This window comes from Trachypithecus francoisi, unplaced genomic scaffold (assembly GCF_009764315.1).
Source record: "Trachypithecus francoisi isolate TF-2019V2 unplaced genomic scaffold, Tfra_2.0 Contig01461, whole genome shotgun sequence".
Lineage (NCBI taxonomy): Eukaryota > Metazoa > Chordata > Mammalia > Primates > Cercopithecidae > Trachypithecus > Trachypithecus francoisi.
This window is the reverse complement of record NW_022681433.1, coordinates 10,254,485-10,274,130: the sequence shown is the minus strand read 5'-3', so window position 1 is coordinate 10,274,130 and position 19,646 is coordinate 10,254,485. Positions and strand designations below refer to the sequence as shown.

The following is a 19,646-nucleotide window of genomic DNA, read 5'->3' as shown; positions in this document are numbered from 1 at the left end:
GCCCTTGCTTCAAGGTGAAGATGCTCACTCCTTCCCAGCATGGAGGATGAGCTGATAGAAGGGATGGCAGGGCAGACTGGATAGGTAAGAACCTCCAAGGCCAGGTTTGGGTGAATGGGCTTAAAGAGGGGCCACCTTTATTAGCAGATTTAAGTTATGCTGCACTTCTACTTCACCCTAGTATGTTAGTTGAGTCTTATTACCAGTGACAGCCTAGTCTCAGGTGTGCTGTGGTGATGTAATACACCTACCTACTCAGACCAGCTCCACAGAGAGATGACAAGGGGAGAACCAGATCTCCTCTCAAAGCCTGGTCGGTGTTGAGATTGCAGAAGGGAGATATGCCCAGCAGGCAGGGAGATGACAGGGTCGTTGGCAGCAGGGGCAGTGGTGATGGGGTGGGTGATGAGGGCAACAAAGTTGATCCACAGGGCCTGCTCCTGGGCACATGAGAAATGCTCATCTTGAGAACCCTCTGAAGTGTCTGGTGGCCATTGGGACGTGCTAATTTCTGGAAATCAGGGCAACCAAGGATTTGCCCCGTTATCATTAGGGGCATTAACAATTAAATGGAGTGGCCTGGGACATGTGGCGTTCTCACCTCTGTGCATCCCTTGCTGGCCCTGCTTTCTGACTGCCTGGGAAGAGGTGGCAGTCCTTCCTCAGCAAGGACGGTTCTCAGAGGACGCATGTGTCTAAGTTGCTGAACTTCTTTTTCTTCACAAAACATAGGTGATCAGCAAATTGATGGATGGATAATTCCCACCAGTGTAGTTTTAGCAATTTGAGTGGAGTGGAAGGAAATGAAACCCTGACAGGGTGTTGTTTTGAATGGGATCTCTATAGGGTGTTTCCTCACCATCTTACCCAAAACTGCAAATCTCCCACTGCCCATCTCTTTCCTTTTGTTTTTGTTTTCCTATAGAACTTACCTTGTCAATTATTTATTTAGTTTTTTTTTTTTTTTTTTTTTTTGGCTGCTTTCTCCACTAGATCATAAGCTCCATGAGGACAGGGAATTTTGTCTGTTTTATTCACTGATTTTATTCATCTTTTTATTCACTGAATGCCTAAGATAAGTGTCTAGCACATAATGAGTGCTTCATACATATTTATTGTCTGCATGAAGGAAACAAATCTTTGTGTTTGTTGTAAACAGGTGTTCAGCATGTGCTAGTTTCAGAAACAATCACAGTTAACTTTTTAGAAGACCAGCTATTTGTTAGTCCGTTCTTGTGTTGCCATAAAGAAACACCTGAGACAGGGTAGTTTCTAAAGAAAACAAGTCAGATTGGCTCATGGTTCTTCAGGCTATGCAGGAAGTATGGAGCTGACATCTGCTCAGCTTTTGGTGAGGGCCACAGGAGGTGTCCAATCATGGAAGAAAGTACAGGGCGAGCCATGTATCACATGGCAAGAGTGGAAGCAAGGAGAGGGAGAAAGGCAGAAAGACCGAGAGGTGCCACATACTTGTAAACAACCAGATCTGATGTGAACTCAGAGTGAGGGCTCACTCGTTTCTGTGAGGAGGGCACCAAGCCAAACACTTATCCCCAGGCCCTACTTCCAACCCTGGAGATTACATTTCAACATGAGATTTGGAGGAGATGGACAAATATCCAAACCATATCAAGCGATTTCTCCATCTTCTGTACAATGGGGAGGGTCAAAGTAGTCAAAATCCAAAACAGAAGTGATTTTGTTAGCTTTAGAGTACTCTTCACAGTGTCCCTGGCTTACGGCTTCCTTTCTATGACTTCTATCATTTTAAAACAATTTTTTATTGGTGCATAAAAATTGTACCTATTTATGGGGTGTATGTGATTTTTGTTTTATTTTGTTTTGTTTTTGAGATGGAGTCTTGCTCTGTTGCCCAGCCTGGAGTGCAGTGGTGCAATCTCGGCTCACTGCAACTTCAGCCTCCTGGGTTCAAGCAATTCTCCTGTCTCAGCCTCCCGAGTAGCTGAGATTACACGTGCCTGCAACCATGCCCAGCTAATTTTTGTATTTTTAGTAGAGACAGGGTTTCACCATATTGACCAGGCTGATCTCGAACTCCTGACCTCAAGTGATCTGCCCACCTTGACCTCCCAGACTGCTGGGATTACAGGCATAAGCCACCACGCCTAGCCTATATGTGATATTTTAAAACCTGTATACAAATATGTAATGATCAAATAAGGATAATAAGCATATCCATCACCTCAAACATTTATCACTTCTTTGTGTTAGAGACATTCCAAATAATCTCTTCCAGCTATTTTGAAATATACTATAAAATCTTGTTAACTACAGTCACCCTACTGTGCTATTGAACACTAGAACTTATTTTATCTAACTGTATTTTTTTACCCATTAACCAATCTCTCTTTGTCTCTCCCTCCCTCCACACCTTTCCCAGCGTCTGGCAACCACCATTCTACTCTCTGCCTCCATGAGATCCACTGTTTAGCTCTGACATATGAGTGAGGACATACAATATTTGACTTCCCATCATCAGGGATATGCAAATCAAAGCCACAATGAGATATCATCTCATCCAAGTGAAAATGGCTATTATCAAAAAGAAAATAACAAATGCCATCAAGGATGCCGAGAAAGAGGAATGCTCATACTCTGTTAGTAGGGGTGTAAATTAGTTCAGCAACCATTGCAAACAATATGAAGATTCCTCAAAAAACTAAAAATATACCTACCATATGATCTATCAATAGGTGGGTATATATCCGAAGGAAATAAAATCAGCATATTGAGGAGACATCTGCACCCCCATGTTTATTGCAGCACTATTCACAATATTCAAAATATGGAATCAACCTAAGTGTCTGTCAGTGGATGACTAGATAAATAAAATATTGTATATATAGGCAAAGAATCCTATTCAGGCACAAAAAGAATGAAATCCTGACATTTGCAACTTCTATCATTGTTATGTCCTGTTTAACAAACTGGTTCATTTTAACAAACACTTATGGAATGATGCAGCAGAAAGTGTCCTAACAGATGAAGTTTCCAAGTTAAGGCTATATCTAGGGGCAGAGTTAGGCTATCAATGACCTATGACCCGCCAGATAGGGAGGTCAATGTAGTCACTGGGAACATGACGGAGTGGCTGGGCATCACTGGATCACTAAGTACACGGTAAGGAATGGCACCACTTAAGTGAATAAAGTGACATACCTCCAGCCTTGGACACTGATCATTCCCTTGGGTTTCAGACCTTATATTAGTTAGGGTTCTCTAGAGAAACAGAACAAATAGGAGATATATGTGGAGACTTATTATGAGGAATTAGCTGACGTGATTATGGAGATGGAGAGGTCCAATGACCTGCTATCACCAAGCTGGAGACCCAAGAAAGCTGGGGTTGTAATTTGGTCTGAGTCTGGAAGCCCAAAGAAAGCCAGTGATGTAGATCCCAGTCTGAGGCAGGAGAAGATGGCATGAGACATCCCAGCTCAAGTAGTGAGTGAGAAAAAATGGGAAAATTTCTCCTTCCTCTGCCTTTGTTTTATTAGGGCCCTCAGTGGTTTGCAAGTTGCCTAACCATAATTTACAGTTGGCCCTTCAACAATGTGGAAGTTGGAGGCATCCACACCCCTGCACAGTTGAAAATTTGCATGTAGACTCCTCCAAAACTGAACTACTAATAGCCTACCATTGACCGGAAGCTTTACCAATAACATAAATAGACAATCAACACCTATTTTGTATTATATGTATTACATACTGTATTCTTAAAGTAAGCTAGAGAAAAGAAAATGTTCAGAAAATCTTAAGGAAGAGAAAATATATCTAGTATCATTTAGTGGTAATGGCTAGTCATAAAGGTCTTCATCCTCACCATCTTTACATTGAATAGACTGAGGAAGAGGAGGGGTTGGTCTTGCTGTCTCAGGGGTGGCAGAGGTGGAAGAAGGGGAGAAGGTGGAAGAGGAGGTAAGAGAGACTGGCGCACTCAGTGTAACTTTATGAAAACACATAATAATTTCTATTTGACTTTAAAACAATTTTTTTTTGCTTTTTCATGTCTCTAAAAATGTTTCTGTATGGTATCAATCCTTCTTACACCATTTGCTTTGGTTTTAGTGACCATTTCACAGAAGGGTCCATCTTGTAAAAGAAGTCAAAAGCAGTCTTAAGCAGAACTCTCTGCTAGATTATCCGTATGAATTTGTTTTCTGTTGCGGCTTCTATGTCTCCTTCCTCATCAGCTGCTTGGAAGCATTCATCTCCATCAAGTCATCTTCTGTTAATTCCTCTCGGGTGGTGTCTGTTAGCTCTTGAACTAATCCAAGATTTTGAAACCCTTCACCCCCAACCTTTTTTTGTTTTTTTTTACCATATTCTCAATCTCTTTCATGATTTCCTTGACTGGATCTGTCATAAATCCTGTGAAGTTATGCACAACATCTGGACACAGTTTTCTCCAACAGGAATTTATTGAATTTATTGTTTTGAGCTTGATATATTTCATGGCTTTTTCTGGAAAAACAAAGACATCTTAAATGGTGTAATACATCCAGATTTTCATGATGTTCTCTCTAGAGGGATTTTCTTATACAGCATTGATGATCCTTTCCATATAGTACCAGGTTTAATGAGCCTTAAGGGTCCTTGTGACCCCCTGATCTAGAGGCTGAATTAGAGACATTGTGTTTGGGGGCACATAGACAAAGTTTGATGCCTTCAGTGTTGAACTCATGTGGTTCTGGGTGGCTGGGGGCATTGTCTAATATCAAAAGAACTTTAAATGGCAATCCCTTACTGGTAAGTTACTTCTGACTTTAGGACAAAGCATTAGTGGTACCAATCCAGTAAAAGGGTTCTTCTTGACTAGGCCTTGTTTACAAGCAAAATGCTGGCAGCTAATGTTTATCATTTCTTTTCAAGGCTTGAAGTTAGCAGCTTTATAGATATGGGGAATCCTGGTCATAAACCCAAGTGCATTTGCCAAAACAATAGGGTTAGCCTATCCCTTCCTGTGTTAAATTCTGGTGCTCATTTATCTTTCTTAATAATATTAATAAATATCCTTTGCATTATTTTTCTCCTTAATAGAGCACTTTCATCTGCATTAAAAACCTGTTCAGGCAGATATCCTTTCTTCTCAATGATTTTCTTAATGACATCTGGGAACTCATCTGCTGCAACTTGGTCAGCAGAAGCTACTTATCTTGTTATTGTGACATTTTCTAAGCCCAACTTTTTTCTAAAATTATCAAACCATCCTTTGCTGTCATTAAATTCTCCAGGTTTAGATCCTTTGCCTTCATTTTGTTTATTATTATATAATAACTTTGCTTTTCCTCAAATTATATTAAAACCTGTAGGTATGTCTTCCTTGTAGCAATCCTGCACACACATAAAAGCTACATTTTCAGTACGTGATTAAAAGATATTTCACTAAAAGTGCTAAGATTTTCATGTCTGCTGGTATAGCTGCAGCCACAACTTCATGAATTCATTTTTCTTTTTTTTTTTCTTTTTACAATGGTCCTTTTGCTGAGTTCATTTATCTTCAAATGATGGGTAACTGTAGCTGCAGACCTTAATTTATGCTACATAATAAGAAATTAAAGTTTTTCTTGTAATGTCATGACTTTTCTCTGCTTCTTAGAAGCACTTCCAGCATAACTAGTGGTACTTCCTATGGGTTCCCTGGAGTGAATCAAGGTTTACAATATTGCACAGTGAAAAACACTTCAGAACTGCAAGAGATTACTTTTTATTGCGATATGCAATTTACTGGAGAGACAAACTACTCACATGGAGATGATGAGCATCACATGGAACTTTAAGCAGTTACTTGCAACACTTGAGCTCACTGAAATAGCAACAAGAGGTGGCTATGAAATTATTACAGTAGTACAGTATGTACTACAGTTAATTTTATGCAGTTGTGATTTAATATTGCATCTTTATATTTACATTTCTCTCAACTGGGAATGACACCATGTAAGTCTGTGTTTGTGTGCATGTTTTGATAAATTTTAACCTTTAATAATGTATTGGTATATATTTTATGTTAGAAAATAGCATACACTAGTATGTACACATATTTTATGCATTCATGAATATCTAACTTTTTAAATATTTCTAGGCTACATGGTTTATCTGTGAGTTTTTTCAAATTGTTACAAATCTTCAAAAATTTTTACAATATACTTGTTGAAAAAAATCCACATATAAGTGAACCCATACAATTCAAACCTGTGCTGTTCAAGGATCAACTATACTTTACTGACTCTGTCTACTCAAATGCTAATCTCATCTGGAAACACCCTCACATATATACCCAGAAACCATGGTTAATCTGGGCACCCTATAATCCACTAAAGTTGACACAAAATTAACCATCACAGACCTATATGCCCAGATGCTGCTGGGCATCTCCACCTGGATGGTTCATAGTCACCACAAGCATTGCGTGATCAGAGCTCATTTGGCCATCCTTTCTAACCTAGCTCTCTCCCTGCCCTGCTGCCCAACCAAATCTACTTCTCCTCTTCTTTGTTCCTATATCAGTTAAATAATTTACTACAAAGTTTTTCCAAGCTAGAAGATCCAGAGTCATTTTGAGATCATTCCTTTTTCCCCACCCTTTCAAAACAAGCTAGTATATAGATCTTATTAGTTCTATTATAGCTCTGAAATACGTTTTAAAAACTATCCACTTCTTTGCCCACAAGCATTTTTTACCTAGACTGTTACAACAGTCTTTTAACTAGATTCATGGATCACTCTGCCCTTTATCATGCCAGTCCATCTTCAACAAAACCACTCGTCAATTCAGGTTACCAATCCAAAGCATCTCCTTTGCACCTTCAGGGGCCCATGCTAGCCAGGAAAGGACAGACTAGTCTGGCCTATGGGAAGGATTTTAGTTCCATGTCTTGGCCATGCTGGAGTTTGGGCAGAGGCAAACTGACAGCTCAAACTTAGCTCATGCAGATTAAAGACTTCCTCTCGCAGTGAGGAGTGGTTCAGGCATAGCACTCGCTCAGCAGTGGGATAAGCCTACCTCCTGTGACAAGCAATGAGCATGATAACAAGAGAGGGAGATATGAGCCTGGCAACCCAACCTTTCCTGCTGATTTGGGGTTTGTCCATGGGGATCTTACCAGTAATCTTATCAGCTCTTGGCATCTTAGGATCATGTAACACCTAGACTGATCTGGTTCTCTCTGGGTCATGTGTGGCATCAAAGATGTTATTTTGGGTTTAAAAGTATCTTCTCTGAGGTTAGTCAGATGAATGCCAAGTTTTCCTAAATATTCTACATTAAATAGAGGAAAGGAGTGGATTATAAAATGAAAAGAAAGGCAAGTTATCATGGATTAGTTTCAGCTCAGGAAGGGCAGGTGGTGAGACACCTCTAATACATCTAATGTGGAAACAAAAGGGGTGAAGAATACTGGCAAAGACGGGTGTAACTTTACAAACCTGCTCCCATGCCTAGTAATGCTCCAGGTCTGTCTTAAGTCCAAGTCTGTTTTACTGTTAATACTCCAAGTCTGTTTTAATGGACTCCAAGTCCATTTTAAATCTCTTTCGGCAAAACCAGCGCGAGTTCACTTCTCGACCTCTTGGCTCTAGTTTGCTCAACAGATAAAGTTCAAGCTCTTCCAGCTCAGGTGAGACATCCTGTCCTTTGACTCCCCTGGGCTCTTGTAGAATTCACAGAAATTTGTCACTGGGTGTTGTATATATAGACCCTTCTCATCGTCTGTGGATTCTACATTTGTGAATTCATCTACTCACTAACATTTATTTGTAACCCTCGGATCAATACTTGAAGTGATTTCATGGTGATTTTTGGACATTTTCAGAGTGTAACAAATGGGATTCACTGATGTGATGCACATTCCCAACTGAGGTCAGTGTGCTCACTCCCTTCGTTTCGGCTAACATACTATAAACATGCCCTTTGTATAGTCTATTAATTGCTTTTTTTTTATTTTTCAAATTTTTGTGCTTTTGGGTGGTAATTTCACTTTCAAATGGCCCCCAGATGTTGCAGTAAAGTGCTATCTAATGTTCTTAAGTACAAGAAGACTGGGGGTATGCCTCATGGAGAAAATATGGGTGTTAGATGAGCTTCATTCATGCTTGAGTTATAGGACTATTGGTGTGAGTTCAATGTTAATAAATCAACAATATAGTACATCCAGAAAAGGAAGTACATACACCAGTATGTACATGAGGCTGTTCTGGAAAGTGCTGAAGTGACATTTGTAGTTCTTGAAGAAGCTATGGAAAAGACGGAAAAACAGCTAAATTTATGGATTCGTAAAATGACAACTGATTTTTAAAGTGTAGTAAAAAGAGCACTGTTGAGAGGTTCAAAGCCCAAGAAATTTACAGTTATGTTACCCAGCACTGGGGAAATGTTAAATCCTTCTCTGCTAAGGTTTTATTATAAAGAAATAGTGCAGATGACTAACTTGTAAGAAATATATATTAAATTAGGTGTCTTAAACAGAAACACAATAAAACAAGGTTATGTACTGATGGGTTGACGAAAATGTTGTGACCTGAGGCTCACAGGAACCTAACCATGTATTTCTCCTAGGAGCAATGGTTCGGTATTCACTAATTCAGTGTTCACAATAACTTTATAGAAAGGAACTACCACAAACAATGAAAATTGACTGTATATCACAGTTTCTGCTCCACATTATGTCTTCTTTGTATTAACACTTCTGCCTACTTGTGTTCCACTCCTATTCACTGTTGAATAAATGTGTGCTGAGTGAATAAAAGTCTTATGCAAGCAAGTTTTCTGCAGAGATACAATATTACTGGGAATTTTGAGCCTCAGCTGTGCATCAGAAAGATGTAAGCTAGGTGACATCTAGGAGGCTGATGAGTGGGATTATTATTATTTTTTTGTTGTTGTTGTTTTTTATTATTATTATACTTTAAGTTCTAGGGCACATGTGCATAACGTGCAGGTTTGTTACATATGTATACTTGTGCCATGTTGGTGTGCTGCACCCATCAACTCGTCAGCACCCATCAATTCGTCATTTATATCAGGTATAACTCCCAGTGCAATTCCTCCCCCCTCCCCCCTCCCCATGATAGGCCCCGATGTGTGATGTTCCCCTTCCCGAGTCCAAGTGATGTCATTGTTCAGTTCCTACCTATGAGTGAGAACATGCGGTGTTTGGTTTTCTGTTCTTGTGATAGTTTGCTAAGAATGATGGTTTCCAGCTGCATCCATGTCCCTACAAAGGACGCAAACTCATCCTTTTTTATGGCTGCATAATATTCCATGGTGTATATGTGCCACATTTTCTTAATCCAGTCTGTCACTGATGGACATTTGGGTTGATTCCAAGCCTTTGCTATTGTGAATAGTGCCGCAATAAGCATACGTGTGCATGTGTCTTTATAGCAGCATGATTTATAATCCTTTGGGTATATACCCAGTAGTGGGATGGCTGGGTCATATGGTACATCTAATTCTAGATCCTTGAGGAATGGCCATACTGTTTTCCATAATGGTTGAACTAGTTTACAATCCCACCAACAGTGTAAAAGTGTTCCTATTTCTCCACATCCTCTCCAGCACCTGTTGTTTCCTGACTTTTGAATGATTGCCATTCTAACTGGTGTGAGATGGTATCTCATTGTGGTTTTGATTTGCATTTCTCTGATGGCGAGTGATGATGAGCATTTTTTCATGTGTCTGTTGGCTGTATGAATGTCTTCTTTTGAGAAATGTCTGTTCATATCCTTTGCCCACTTTTTGATGGGGTTGTTTGTTTTTCTCTTGTAAATTTGTTTGAGTTCTTTGTAGGTTCTGGATATTAGCCCTTTGTCAGATGAGTAGATTGCAAAAATTTTCTCCCATTCTGTAGGTTGCCTGTTCACTCTGATGGTAGTTTCTTTTGCTGTGCAGAAGGTCTTTAGTTTAATTAGATCCCATTTGTCAATTTTGGCTTTTGCTGCCGTTGCTTTTGGTGTTTTAGACATGAAGTCCTTGCCCATGCCTATGTCCTGAATGGTACTACCTAGGTTTTCTTCTAGGGTTTTTATGGTATTAGGTCTAACATTAAGTCTCTAATCCATCTTGAATTAATTTTCGTATAAGGAGTAAGGAAAGGATCCAGTTTCAGCTTTCTACTTATGGCTAGCCAATTTTCCCAGCACCATTTATTAAATAGGGAATCCTTTCCCCATTTCTTGTTTCTCTCAGGTTTGTCAAAGATCAGATGGCTGTAGATGTGTGGTTATTTCTGAGGACTCTGTTCTGTTCCATTGGTCTATATCTCTGTTTTGGTACCAGTACCATGCTGTTTTGGTTACTGTAGCCTTGTAGTATAGTTTGAAGTCAGGTAGCATGATGCCTCCAGCTTTGTTCTTTTGACTTAGGATTGTCTTGGCAATGCGGGCTCTTTTTTGGTTCCATATGAACTTTAAAGCAGTTTTTTCCAATTCTGTGAAGAAACTCATTGGTAGCTTGATGGGGATGGCATTGAATCTATAAATAACCTTGGGCAGTATGGCCATTTTCACGATATTGATTCTTCCTATCCATGAGCATGGTATGTTCTTCCATTTGTTAGTGTCCTCTTTGATTTCACTGAGCAGTGGTTTGTAGTTCTCCTTGAAGAGGTCCTTTACATCCCTTGTAAGCTGGATTCCTAGGTATTTTATTCTCTTTGAAGCAATTGTGAATGGAAGTTCATTCCTGATTTGGCTCTCTGTTTGTCTGTTACTGGTGTATAAGAATGCTTGTGATTTTTGCACATTAATTTTGTATCCTGAGACTTTGCTGAAGTTGCTTATCAGCTTAAGGAGATTTTGGGCTGAGACGATGGGGTTTTCTAAATATACAATCATGTCATCTGCAAACAGGGACAATTTGACTTCTTCTTTTCCTAACTGGATACCCTTGATTTCTTTCTCTTGCCTGATTGCCCTAGCCAGAACTTCCAACACTGTGTTGAATAGGAGCAGTGAGAGAGGGCATCCCTGTCTTGTGCCAGTTTTCAAAGGAATTTTTCCAGTTTTTGCCCATTCAGTATGATATCGGCTGTGGATTTGTCATAAATAGCTCTTATTATTTTGAGGTACGTTCCATCAATACCGAATTTATTGAGCGTTTTTAGCATGAAGGGCTGTTGAATTTTGTCAAAAGCCTTTTCTGCATCTATTGAGATAATCATGTGGTTCTTGTCTTTGGTTCTGTTTATGTGCTAGATTACGTTTATTGATTTGCGAATGTTGAACCAGCCTTGCATCCCAGGGATGAAGCCCACTTGGTCATGGTGGGTAAGCTTTTTAATGTGCTGTTGAATCCGGTTTGCCAGTATTTTATTGAGGATTTTTGCATCAATGTTCATCAGGGATATTGGTCTAAAATTCTCTTTTTTTGTTGTGTCTCTGCCAGGCTTTGGTATCAGGATGATGTTGGCCTCATAAAATGAGTTAGGGAGGATTCCCTCTTTTTCTATTGATTGGAATAGTTTCAGAAGGAATGGTACCAGCTCCTCCTTGTACCTCTGGTAGAATTCAGCTGTGAATCCATCTGGTCCTGGACTTTTTTTGGTTGGTAGGCTATTAATTATTGCCTCAATTTCAGAGCCTGCTATTGGTCTATTCAGGGATTCAACTTCTTCCTGGTTTAGTCTTGGAAGATTGTAAGTGTCCAGGAAATTATCCATTTCTTCTAGATTTTCTAGTTGATTTGCGTAGAGGTGTTTATAGTATTCTCTGATGGTAGTTTGTATTTCTGTGGGGTTGGTGGTGATATCCCCTTTATCATTTTTTATTGCGTCTATTTGATTCTTCTCTCTTTTCTTCTTTATTAGTCTTGCTAGCGGTCTGTCATTTTTGTTGATTTTTTCAAAAAAACCAACTCCTGGATTCATTGATTTTTTGGAGGGTTTTTTGTGTCTCTATCTCCTTCAGTTCTGCTCTGATCTTAGTTATTTCTTGCCTTCTGCTAGCCTTTGAATGTGTTTGCTCTTGCCTCTCTAGTTCTTTTAATTGTGATGTTAGAGTGTCAATTTTAGATCTTTCCTGCTTTCTCTTGTGGGCATTTAGTGCTATAATTTCCCTCTACACACTGCTTTAATGTGTCCCAGAGATTCTGGTATGTTGTATCTTTGTTCTCATTGGTTTCAAAGAACATCTTTATTTCTGCCTTCATTTCGTTATGTACCCAGTAGTCATTCAGGAGCAGGTTGTTCAGTTTCCATGTAGTTGAGCGGTTTTGATTGAGTTTCTAGTTTGATTGCACTGTGGTCTGAGAGACAGTTTGTTATAATTTCTGTTCTTTTACATTTGCTAAGGAGTGCTTTACTTCCAATTATGTGGTCAATTTTGGAATAAGTGCGATGTGGTGCTGAGAAGAATGTATATTCTGTTGATTTGGGGTGGAGAGCTCTATAGATGTCTATAAGGTCTGCTTGGTGCAGAGATGAGATCAATTCCTGGATATCCTTGTTAACTTTCTGTCTTGTCGATCTGTCTAATGTTGACAGTGGAGTGTTGAAGTCTCCCATTATTATTGTATGGGAGTCTAAGTCTCTTTGTAAGTCTCTAAGGACCTGCTTTATGATTTGGGTGCTCCTGTATTGGGTGCATATATATTTAGGAGAGTTAGCTCTTCCTGTTGAATTGATCCCTTTACCATTATGTAATGGCCTTCTTTGTCTCTTTTGATCTTTGATGGTTTAAAGTCTATTTTATCAGAGACTAGGATTGCAACCCCTGCTTTTTTTGTTCTCCATTTGCTTGGTAGATCTTCCTCCATCCCTTTATTTTGAGCCTATGTATGTCTCTGCATGTGAGATGGGTCTCCTGAATACAGCAGACTGATGGGTCTTGACTCTTGATCCAGTTTGCCAGTCTGTGTCTTTTAATTGGAGCATTTAGTCCATTTACATTTAAGGTTAATATTGTTATGTGTGAACTTGATCCTGTCATTATGATGTTAACTGGTTATTTTGCTCGTTAGTTGATGCAGTTTCTTCCTAGCCTCGATGGTCTTTACATTTTGGCATGTTTTTGCAATGGCTGGTACCGGTTGTTCCTTTCCATGTTTAGGGCTTCCTTCAGGGTCTCTTGTAAGGCAGGCCTGGTGGTGACAAAATCTCTAAGCATTTGCTTATCTGTAAAGGATTTTATTTCTCCTTCACTTATGAAACTTAGTTTGGCTGGATATGAAATTCTGGGTTTGAAATTCTTTTCTTTAAGAATGTTGAATATTGGCCCCCACTCTCTTCTGGCTTGTAGAGTTTCTGCCAAGAGGTCTGCTGTTAGTCTGATGGGCTTCCCTTTGTGGGTAACCCGACCTTTCTCTCTGGCTGCCCTTAAGATTTTTTCCTTCATTTCAACTTTGGTGAATCTGGCAATTATGTGTCTTGGAGTTGCTCTTCTCGAGGAGTATCTTTGTGGAGTTCTCTGTATTTCCTGAATTTGAATGTTGGCCTGCCCTACTAGGTTGGGGAAGTTCTCCTGGATGATATCCTGAAGAGTTTTTTCCAACTTGGTTCCTTTTTCCCCCTCACTTTCAGGCACCCCAATCAGATGTAGATTTGGTCTTTTTACATAATCTCATACTTCTTGCAGGCTTTGTTCATTTATTTTTCTTCTTTTTGTTTCTCTTCTCACTTCATTTCATTCATTTGATCCTCAATCGCTGACACTCTTTCTTCCAGTTGATCGAGTCAGTTACTGAAGCTTGTGCATTTGTCACGTATTTCTCGTGTTATGGTTTTCATCTCTGTCATTTCGTTTATGACCTTCTCTGCATTAATTATTCTAGCTATCAACTCTTCCACTCTTTTTTTAAGATTTTTAGTTTCTTTGCGCTGGGTACGTAATTCCTCCTTTAGCTCTGAGAAGTTTGATGGACTGAAGCCTTCTTCTCTCATCTCATCAAAGTCATTCTCTGATCAGCTTTGATCCGTTGCTGGCGATGAGCTGCGCTCCTTTGCAGGGGGAGATGTGCTCTTATTTTTTGAATTTCCAGCTTTTCTGTCCTGCTTCTTCCCCATCTTTGTGGTTTTATCTGCCTCTGGTCTTTGATAATGGTGACGTACTGATGGGGTTTTGGTATAGGTGTTCTTCCTGTTTGATAGTTTTCCTTCTACTAGTCAGGACCCTCAGCTGTAGGTCTGTTGGAGATTGCTTGAGGTCCACTCCAGACCCTGTTTGCCTGGGTATCAGCAGCAGAGGTTGTAGAAGATAGAATATTGCTGAACAGCGAGTGTACCTGTCTGATTCTTACTTTGGAATCTTCCTCTCAGGGGTGTACTCCACCCTGTGAGGTGTGGGGTGTCAGACTGCCCCTAGTGGGGGATGTCTCCCAGTTAGGCTACTCAGGGGTCAGGGACCCACTTGAGCAGGCAGTCTGTCTGTTCTCAGATCTCAACCTCCATGTTGGGAGATCCACTGCTCTCTTCAAAGCTGTTAGACAAAGTCGTTCGCATTTGCACAGGTTTCTGCTGCTTTTTTTGTTGTTGTTTAGCTGTGCCCTGTCCCCAGAGGTGGAGTCTACAGAGACAGGCAGGTTTCCTTGAGCTGCTGTGAGCTCCACCCAGTTGGAGCTTCCCAGTGGCTTTGTTTACCTACTTAAGCCTCAGCAATAGCAGGCGCCCCTCCCCCAGCCTCACTGCTGTCTTGTGGTTAGATCGCAGACTGCTGTGCTAGCAATGAGGGAGGCTCTGTGGCTGTGGGACCCTCCCAGCCAGGTGTGGGTATAATCTCCTGGTGTGCCCGTTTGCTTAAAGCACAGTATTGGGGTGGGAATTACCCGATTTTCCAGGTGTTGTGTGTCTCAGTTCCCCTGGCTAGGAAAAGGGATTCCCTTTCCCCTTGTGCTTCCCAGGTGAGGCAATGCCTCGCCCTGCTTCAGCTCTCGCTGGTCAGGCTGCAGCAGCTGACCAGCACCGATTATCCGGCACTCCCTAGTGAGATGACCCCAGTACCTCAGTTGAAAATGCAGAAATCACCGATCTTCTGTGTCGCTCGCGCTCGGAGTTGGAGACTGGAGCTTTTCCTATTCGGCCATCTTGCTCCGCCCCCGAGTGGGATTATTAGAATGAAGGTAAACACTGTCTTTAAGAAAACCTACAAAGGATATAGTCTGCCTATGGAATGTCGAAAATTGTACTTCATCAGTTGTTCAAACTTCATGACTTTGCAGCATTCCAATGTTGCAAGGTCAGGTGTTTAGTCACTCCTTGTGCAGTCAGCACACACTGATTTTGCCTTTGTGTCAGAATGTGACACTCCATTTGGTTGGGGTCTGTTTTATGCCTTTACATTTATCTTCCTGAGAAGGAACCATGTGGCCAGTTTTTCTGTAACCAAATATCAAAAGACACAGGTGGAACAGTTTTATGTCTAAGAATTTCTTCAAGAGTGTTTGGAATAATGTAAAAATATTTTTTCCTTTTCAAATTTTTTTTTGAACAATAATTGTACATATTTGTGGGGTACATAGTCATTGCATGTTTTGATACATATATAGTGATGACATCAGGGTAACTGGCAGGAATCACCTTTGAATTCATATGATCCATATTCTCAGGACATCTGTAGCCTGCGGCTGCTAGAATGGCCATCACATTCTTTTCTTTCATGTAGAAGAGAAAGAGCGCCATTGAATTTCCCCTTTGCCTACTGTGAAAGCAAAACTTGCAAGTGACAGGGGAAAGTGCATGAGATAAGGAGAGAGGAGAGTTGGGACAACTTTTGTAGGGGCATACAGTCTTCTGGGCTTCTGTGGCTTTGGAAGCCTGTGCCTGAGAATGTTTGAGAGCCTCTGCTTTCTTAAGGGCTCTCTCTGCTGGTATTTAGAAGTGAAGCTCAGATTTCAAGGGTAGAAGGGAAGCGATTCAGAGTCATTTGTGGCTACTTTTCATGGTTTAGTAGTGCAGCTGTAAGTCATTTCATCAAATCTTGATTTCTTGTTCACTTAACAAAAATAAAATGTAGCTAAAGAGTTTACTAAACCTTTGATAAAAATATTATGAATGTGTTTTTGTAACTTCCAGATTTAAGGACAATTAAATTTAAGAAAAAAAATCCCCACTCATCACTTTAATCCCTTAGACCCAGGTTAAGGCACCCAGCCTGATAATAAACAACAACTTCCTTGTATTTGAAGACAGTATTGACTACAGACAGTACCAAGGAGTCAAAGTCATGGCAGGCTATCTTGGGAGAAATCTCCCTCATGAAGCAAGTTTTCCATTTAAAGATGAAGCATGAAAATCAACATCTATTTTATAGAAAATAGGAAATATTTAATATATATAAATTTATTTGCTTTGGCAATTATTTACAATTGATGATTGATACCAACAATTGAGGTAAAAATATACATGAGGTATAAATATAATATTTAAATGCAATAGCATACTTTATTTCCATTGGCAAGATAACAACGAATAGAATACTGTGGTATTTGACAAACAAGCTTGATGCATCGTTTTTTCTCCTTTTTTTCCCTTTTCCTTTTTTAAAAAAGATGCACCGTGTTGTTATGTAGCAGTGATATGATTACTATGTGCACAAAAACAAAGAAGTCAGATCATTCGAAGAGAGGGAGAGTCAGAAATACAATCACATTTGTTTTCATTCTGTTTTAGGGATCTTCTAGGTCCTCGTTTCTGAGTGTGATTTTAGGCCAGCAGCATAGGCATCCCTGAGACTCCTTAGAAATGCAGAATCTCAGGCCCAGCCCAGACTACTTGGAGCAGAGTCTGCAGTTTCACAAGATCCCCAGGCAATTCATGTGCATGTGAAATCTGGACAAGCACCCCTCTGGGCGATACAAAGCCACTCACCCTCGTGTGCCTGTCATGTTTTGCAAACACGTAGGATCCCATCTCAGGAGCAGGACCAGTGTTTAGCTAGACTAAACTTCACTAGCGATCTTGCTGATGCATATAATTTGGCATATATGGTTAAATTAAAGGTGTTATGGCAGAAGGGACTTTGTTTTGCTCACAAAGCATTGCCCAAAAGGAAAATTATGGATTTGCTGCTACCTTCTTAGGCAGACGTGGGAATGAAAAATTTCTAGGTCATAATTCAAACTGTATGATTTTCCTTACACCATACCAAACTCCTAGAAAGCTTTTTTATTCCTCTCAATAAAATAATTGCACATTGCTGATAACAGAAACATTATATAAATGCATATAATACAACAAAACCTGAAAACGCTCATTTGCTTTTCTTTTTTTCTCCAACACTGTTGCTAAATCATATCAATCTCTATTATGAATGACTAAAGAAACTCTCTCTCCCTGAAATCAAACACACAATAAGTTATCTGTCTCTCCATTGCTGTTGAATTACAATAAAAAGCACATTCGATCCATTAGCAGTTGGCTAAAGGGAGTCAATTTGCTTAGTCTGTACAATAATAAATAAGGTTGGGTCAAATGCATAGGTAGCTTGGACTGGCTAGTGAAGAAACACAGAAGAATTAATAAACCCAACTATATTTTCTAAAACTAATCAAAGAACATAGTTTTGGTCTTATGTTAGTTAAAAACCCTGTCTTTCAGATTGTAAAAGGTTAATGAATTACATTTTAAGAGTATCCTACACATAGCAAAATATGAATTCCCTGAAGCTGTAATGATCTAGGGTTTGAACGGAATGGTCACCATCTCCCTTTGTGTGGTGTCTGAAGTTGAATTCAGTGCAATAAGGAAACACCAATTAGCTGTGACCAAATAGGCCACTGGTCAAATAGAACGACATTTAACAACATTATGAAATGTATTTATAAACACTTGAGACAGCACAGGGGCTCCCTTTGGCTGTGAATAAGTAAAGGCTATGAGATTCATCTCGACTTGGGGTCTGTAGTGGTGGGCATGGGAGTGAGAGGTATCGTTTCTGTTTCAGTCACTCGCACTGACTCCGGTGGTCCATATCTCATGGAAATTCCATCTTACTGGGCCCAGTGGCAGCTCCTCATCCAGCCTTAAATTTGGTAATGACTTTTCACCCTTCACTTTGCTTTAAGGAGGAGTAATTATTCTTTCCCTGCTTTATCCCAGAACTCCACTCTCAGTTTTTGAATAACAGAAACAAAACGACACATAAGTCTCCTTTAACGTTATTTTCCTTTGGTTAACTAATCTTTGGTTAGGCATCAGGGCATGTTCACACCTTGGTGTTAGCAGCAGGTTCTGCACAGCTTACAGGACAGTGGAGAGATGGGGGCCCAGAGCCACTTGGAAAGAACTATGTGAGGAAGGGACTCACTGAGTCAGACAGCGTCCTTTTCAAAACACACAATTCTATATAAAATTGGTATTTTACATATATACAGTAAAGATGGAGATATACACACGTATGTACATATGCTATACATACATTTATTTACAGTTAAGTATATACGCTTCTTAGAAGCCTTTAAATAGCAAATTAGGCAATGCACAAGGAATAATCCATTTAATTTTAAGTAATATAGATAAATGTTCTCATTTTAAAATTATATTAGTAGGGATGTAGCCATCTCCAGGAAGGCTAAGAAAGTTCTTGGAAATTCTTGCATCTCCAACATTCCAACTTCTTAACGTTTCCATTTTTAGGCATTAACCACGTCCGTCAGTTCCTCTTTCTCTCGCTTTCTCACGTGCACACTCTCTGCCATACGTGTTACTTTAGTTTCCTCTTCCCTGAGTTTGATGTCACACTGGGGAAAACTCAGATTTTAGTTTCTGGGCCCTCAGCAATGAGGGGCTGGAAAGAGTTTCTAATCCTGGCAACTTCTGCTGCACACAGATGTCCAAAGCCTTTGCTGTACCATTCTGGGGAGTGACCTCTGTGGGGAAAGAAATCAGAAAGGAAGTGGGAAAGGTTTTTTTTTCAAATCACAGCAATTAGTCATGGTGGACAGGGCTGCCCTTGGGCCCCGATGAGCAGTGCACCTGCAGACAGTTCGGGCTGCTGCGTCACGGGGCTCAGGACCTCATTCTGCCATCAGGGGCCTTGAAAACATCCTGGCTGCTGTCCATGCTCTCATTTCAGTAGTCATCAGGTGCTTTCCAATGATACCAACCCCTCAGGGTAAAATGAAAAGATTCAGATGAAATCCAGAATTGACTGTGAAAACTCCGTTTTGTCTACCCAGACCCAGAACTGGGTTTAGCACCATGAGTGCCTTGAAGGGGTCGGATTTAAGTTATTTTCTTCTCAAAGAACTACCAGAGGGAGCAGCAAAAGGGGGCAGACATAAAGGAAATACACGGTCGGGCACGGTGGCTCATGTCTGTAGTCCCAGCACTGTGGGAGGCTGAGGTGGACAAATCACCTGAGGTTGGGAGTTCGAGACCAGCCTGGCCAACATGGCGAGGCCCTGTCTCTACAAAAACATAAAAATTAGCTGAGGGTGGTGGTGGGCAGCTGTAGTCCCAGCTACTGGGGAGGCTGAAGAGGGAGGATCACGTGAGCCCAGGAGGTGGAGGTTGCAGTGAGCCCTGATGGTGCCACTGCACTCCAGCCTGGGCGACAGAGCGAGATCTTGTCTCAAAAAGAAACACAAGAGAAGGGAACTCTGATTTACTGAGTACCTACTATGTGTCAGGCTCTGTTGGTGGTGTGTGTTTCATGGGAGAAAGACAGAAATATAAGTGGGCATAAAACAGAAAATA

At 40.4% G+C, this 19,646-nt stretch overlaps 1 protein-coding gene across 5 annotated transcripts in view; it reads right to left on the bottom strand.

The window, feature by feature from the left end:
- Nucleotides 1-16,269: 16,269 nt before the first annotated feature.
- The window catches only part of STARD13 (StAR related lipid transfer domain containing 13), a 573,040-nt gene continuing 569,663 nt past the window's right edge, over nucleotides 16,270-19,646 (bottom strand). For all 5 annotated transcript variants that reach the window (XM_033235506.1, XM_033235498.1, XM_033235522.1 and 2 more), the window contains one exon: nucleotides 16,270-18,817. In XM_033235506.1, the coding sequence (XP_033091397.1) occupies nucleotides 18,700-18,817 (118 nt within the window). In that variant the 3' untranslated portion in view covers nucleotides 16,270-18,699. The remainder of the gene's footprint in view (nucleotides 18,818-19,646) is intronic.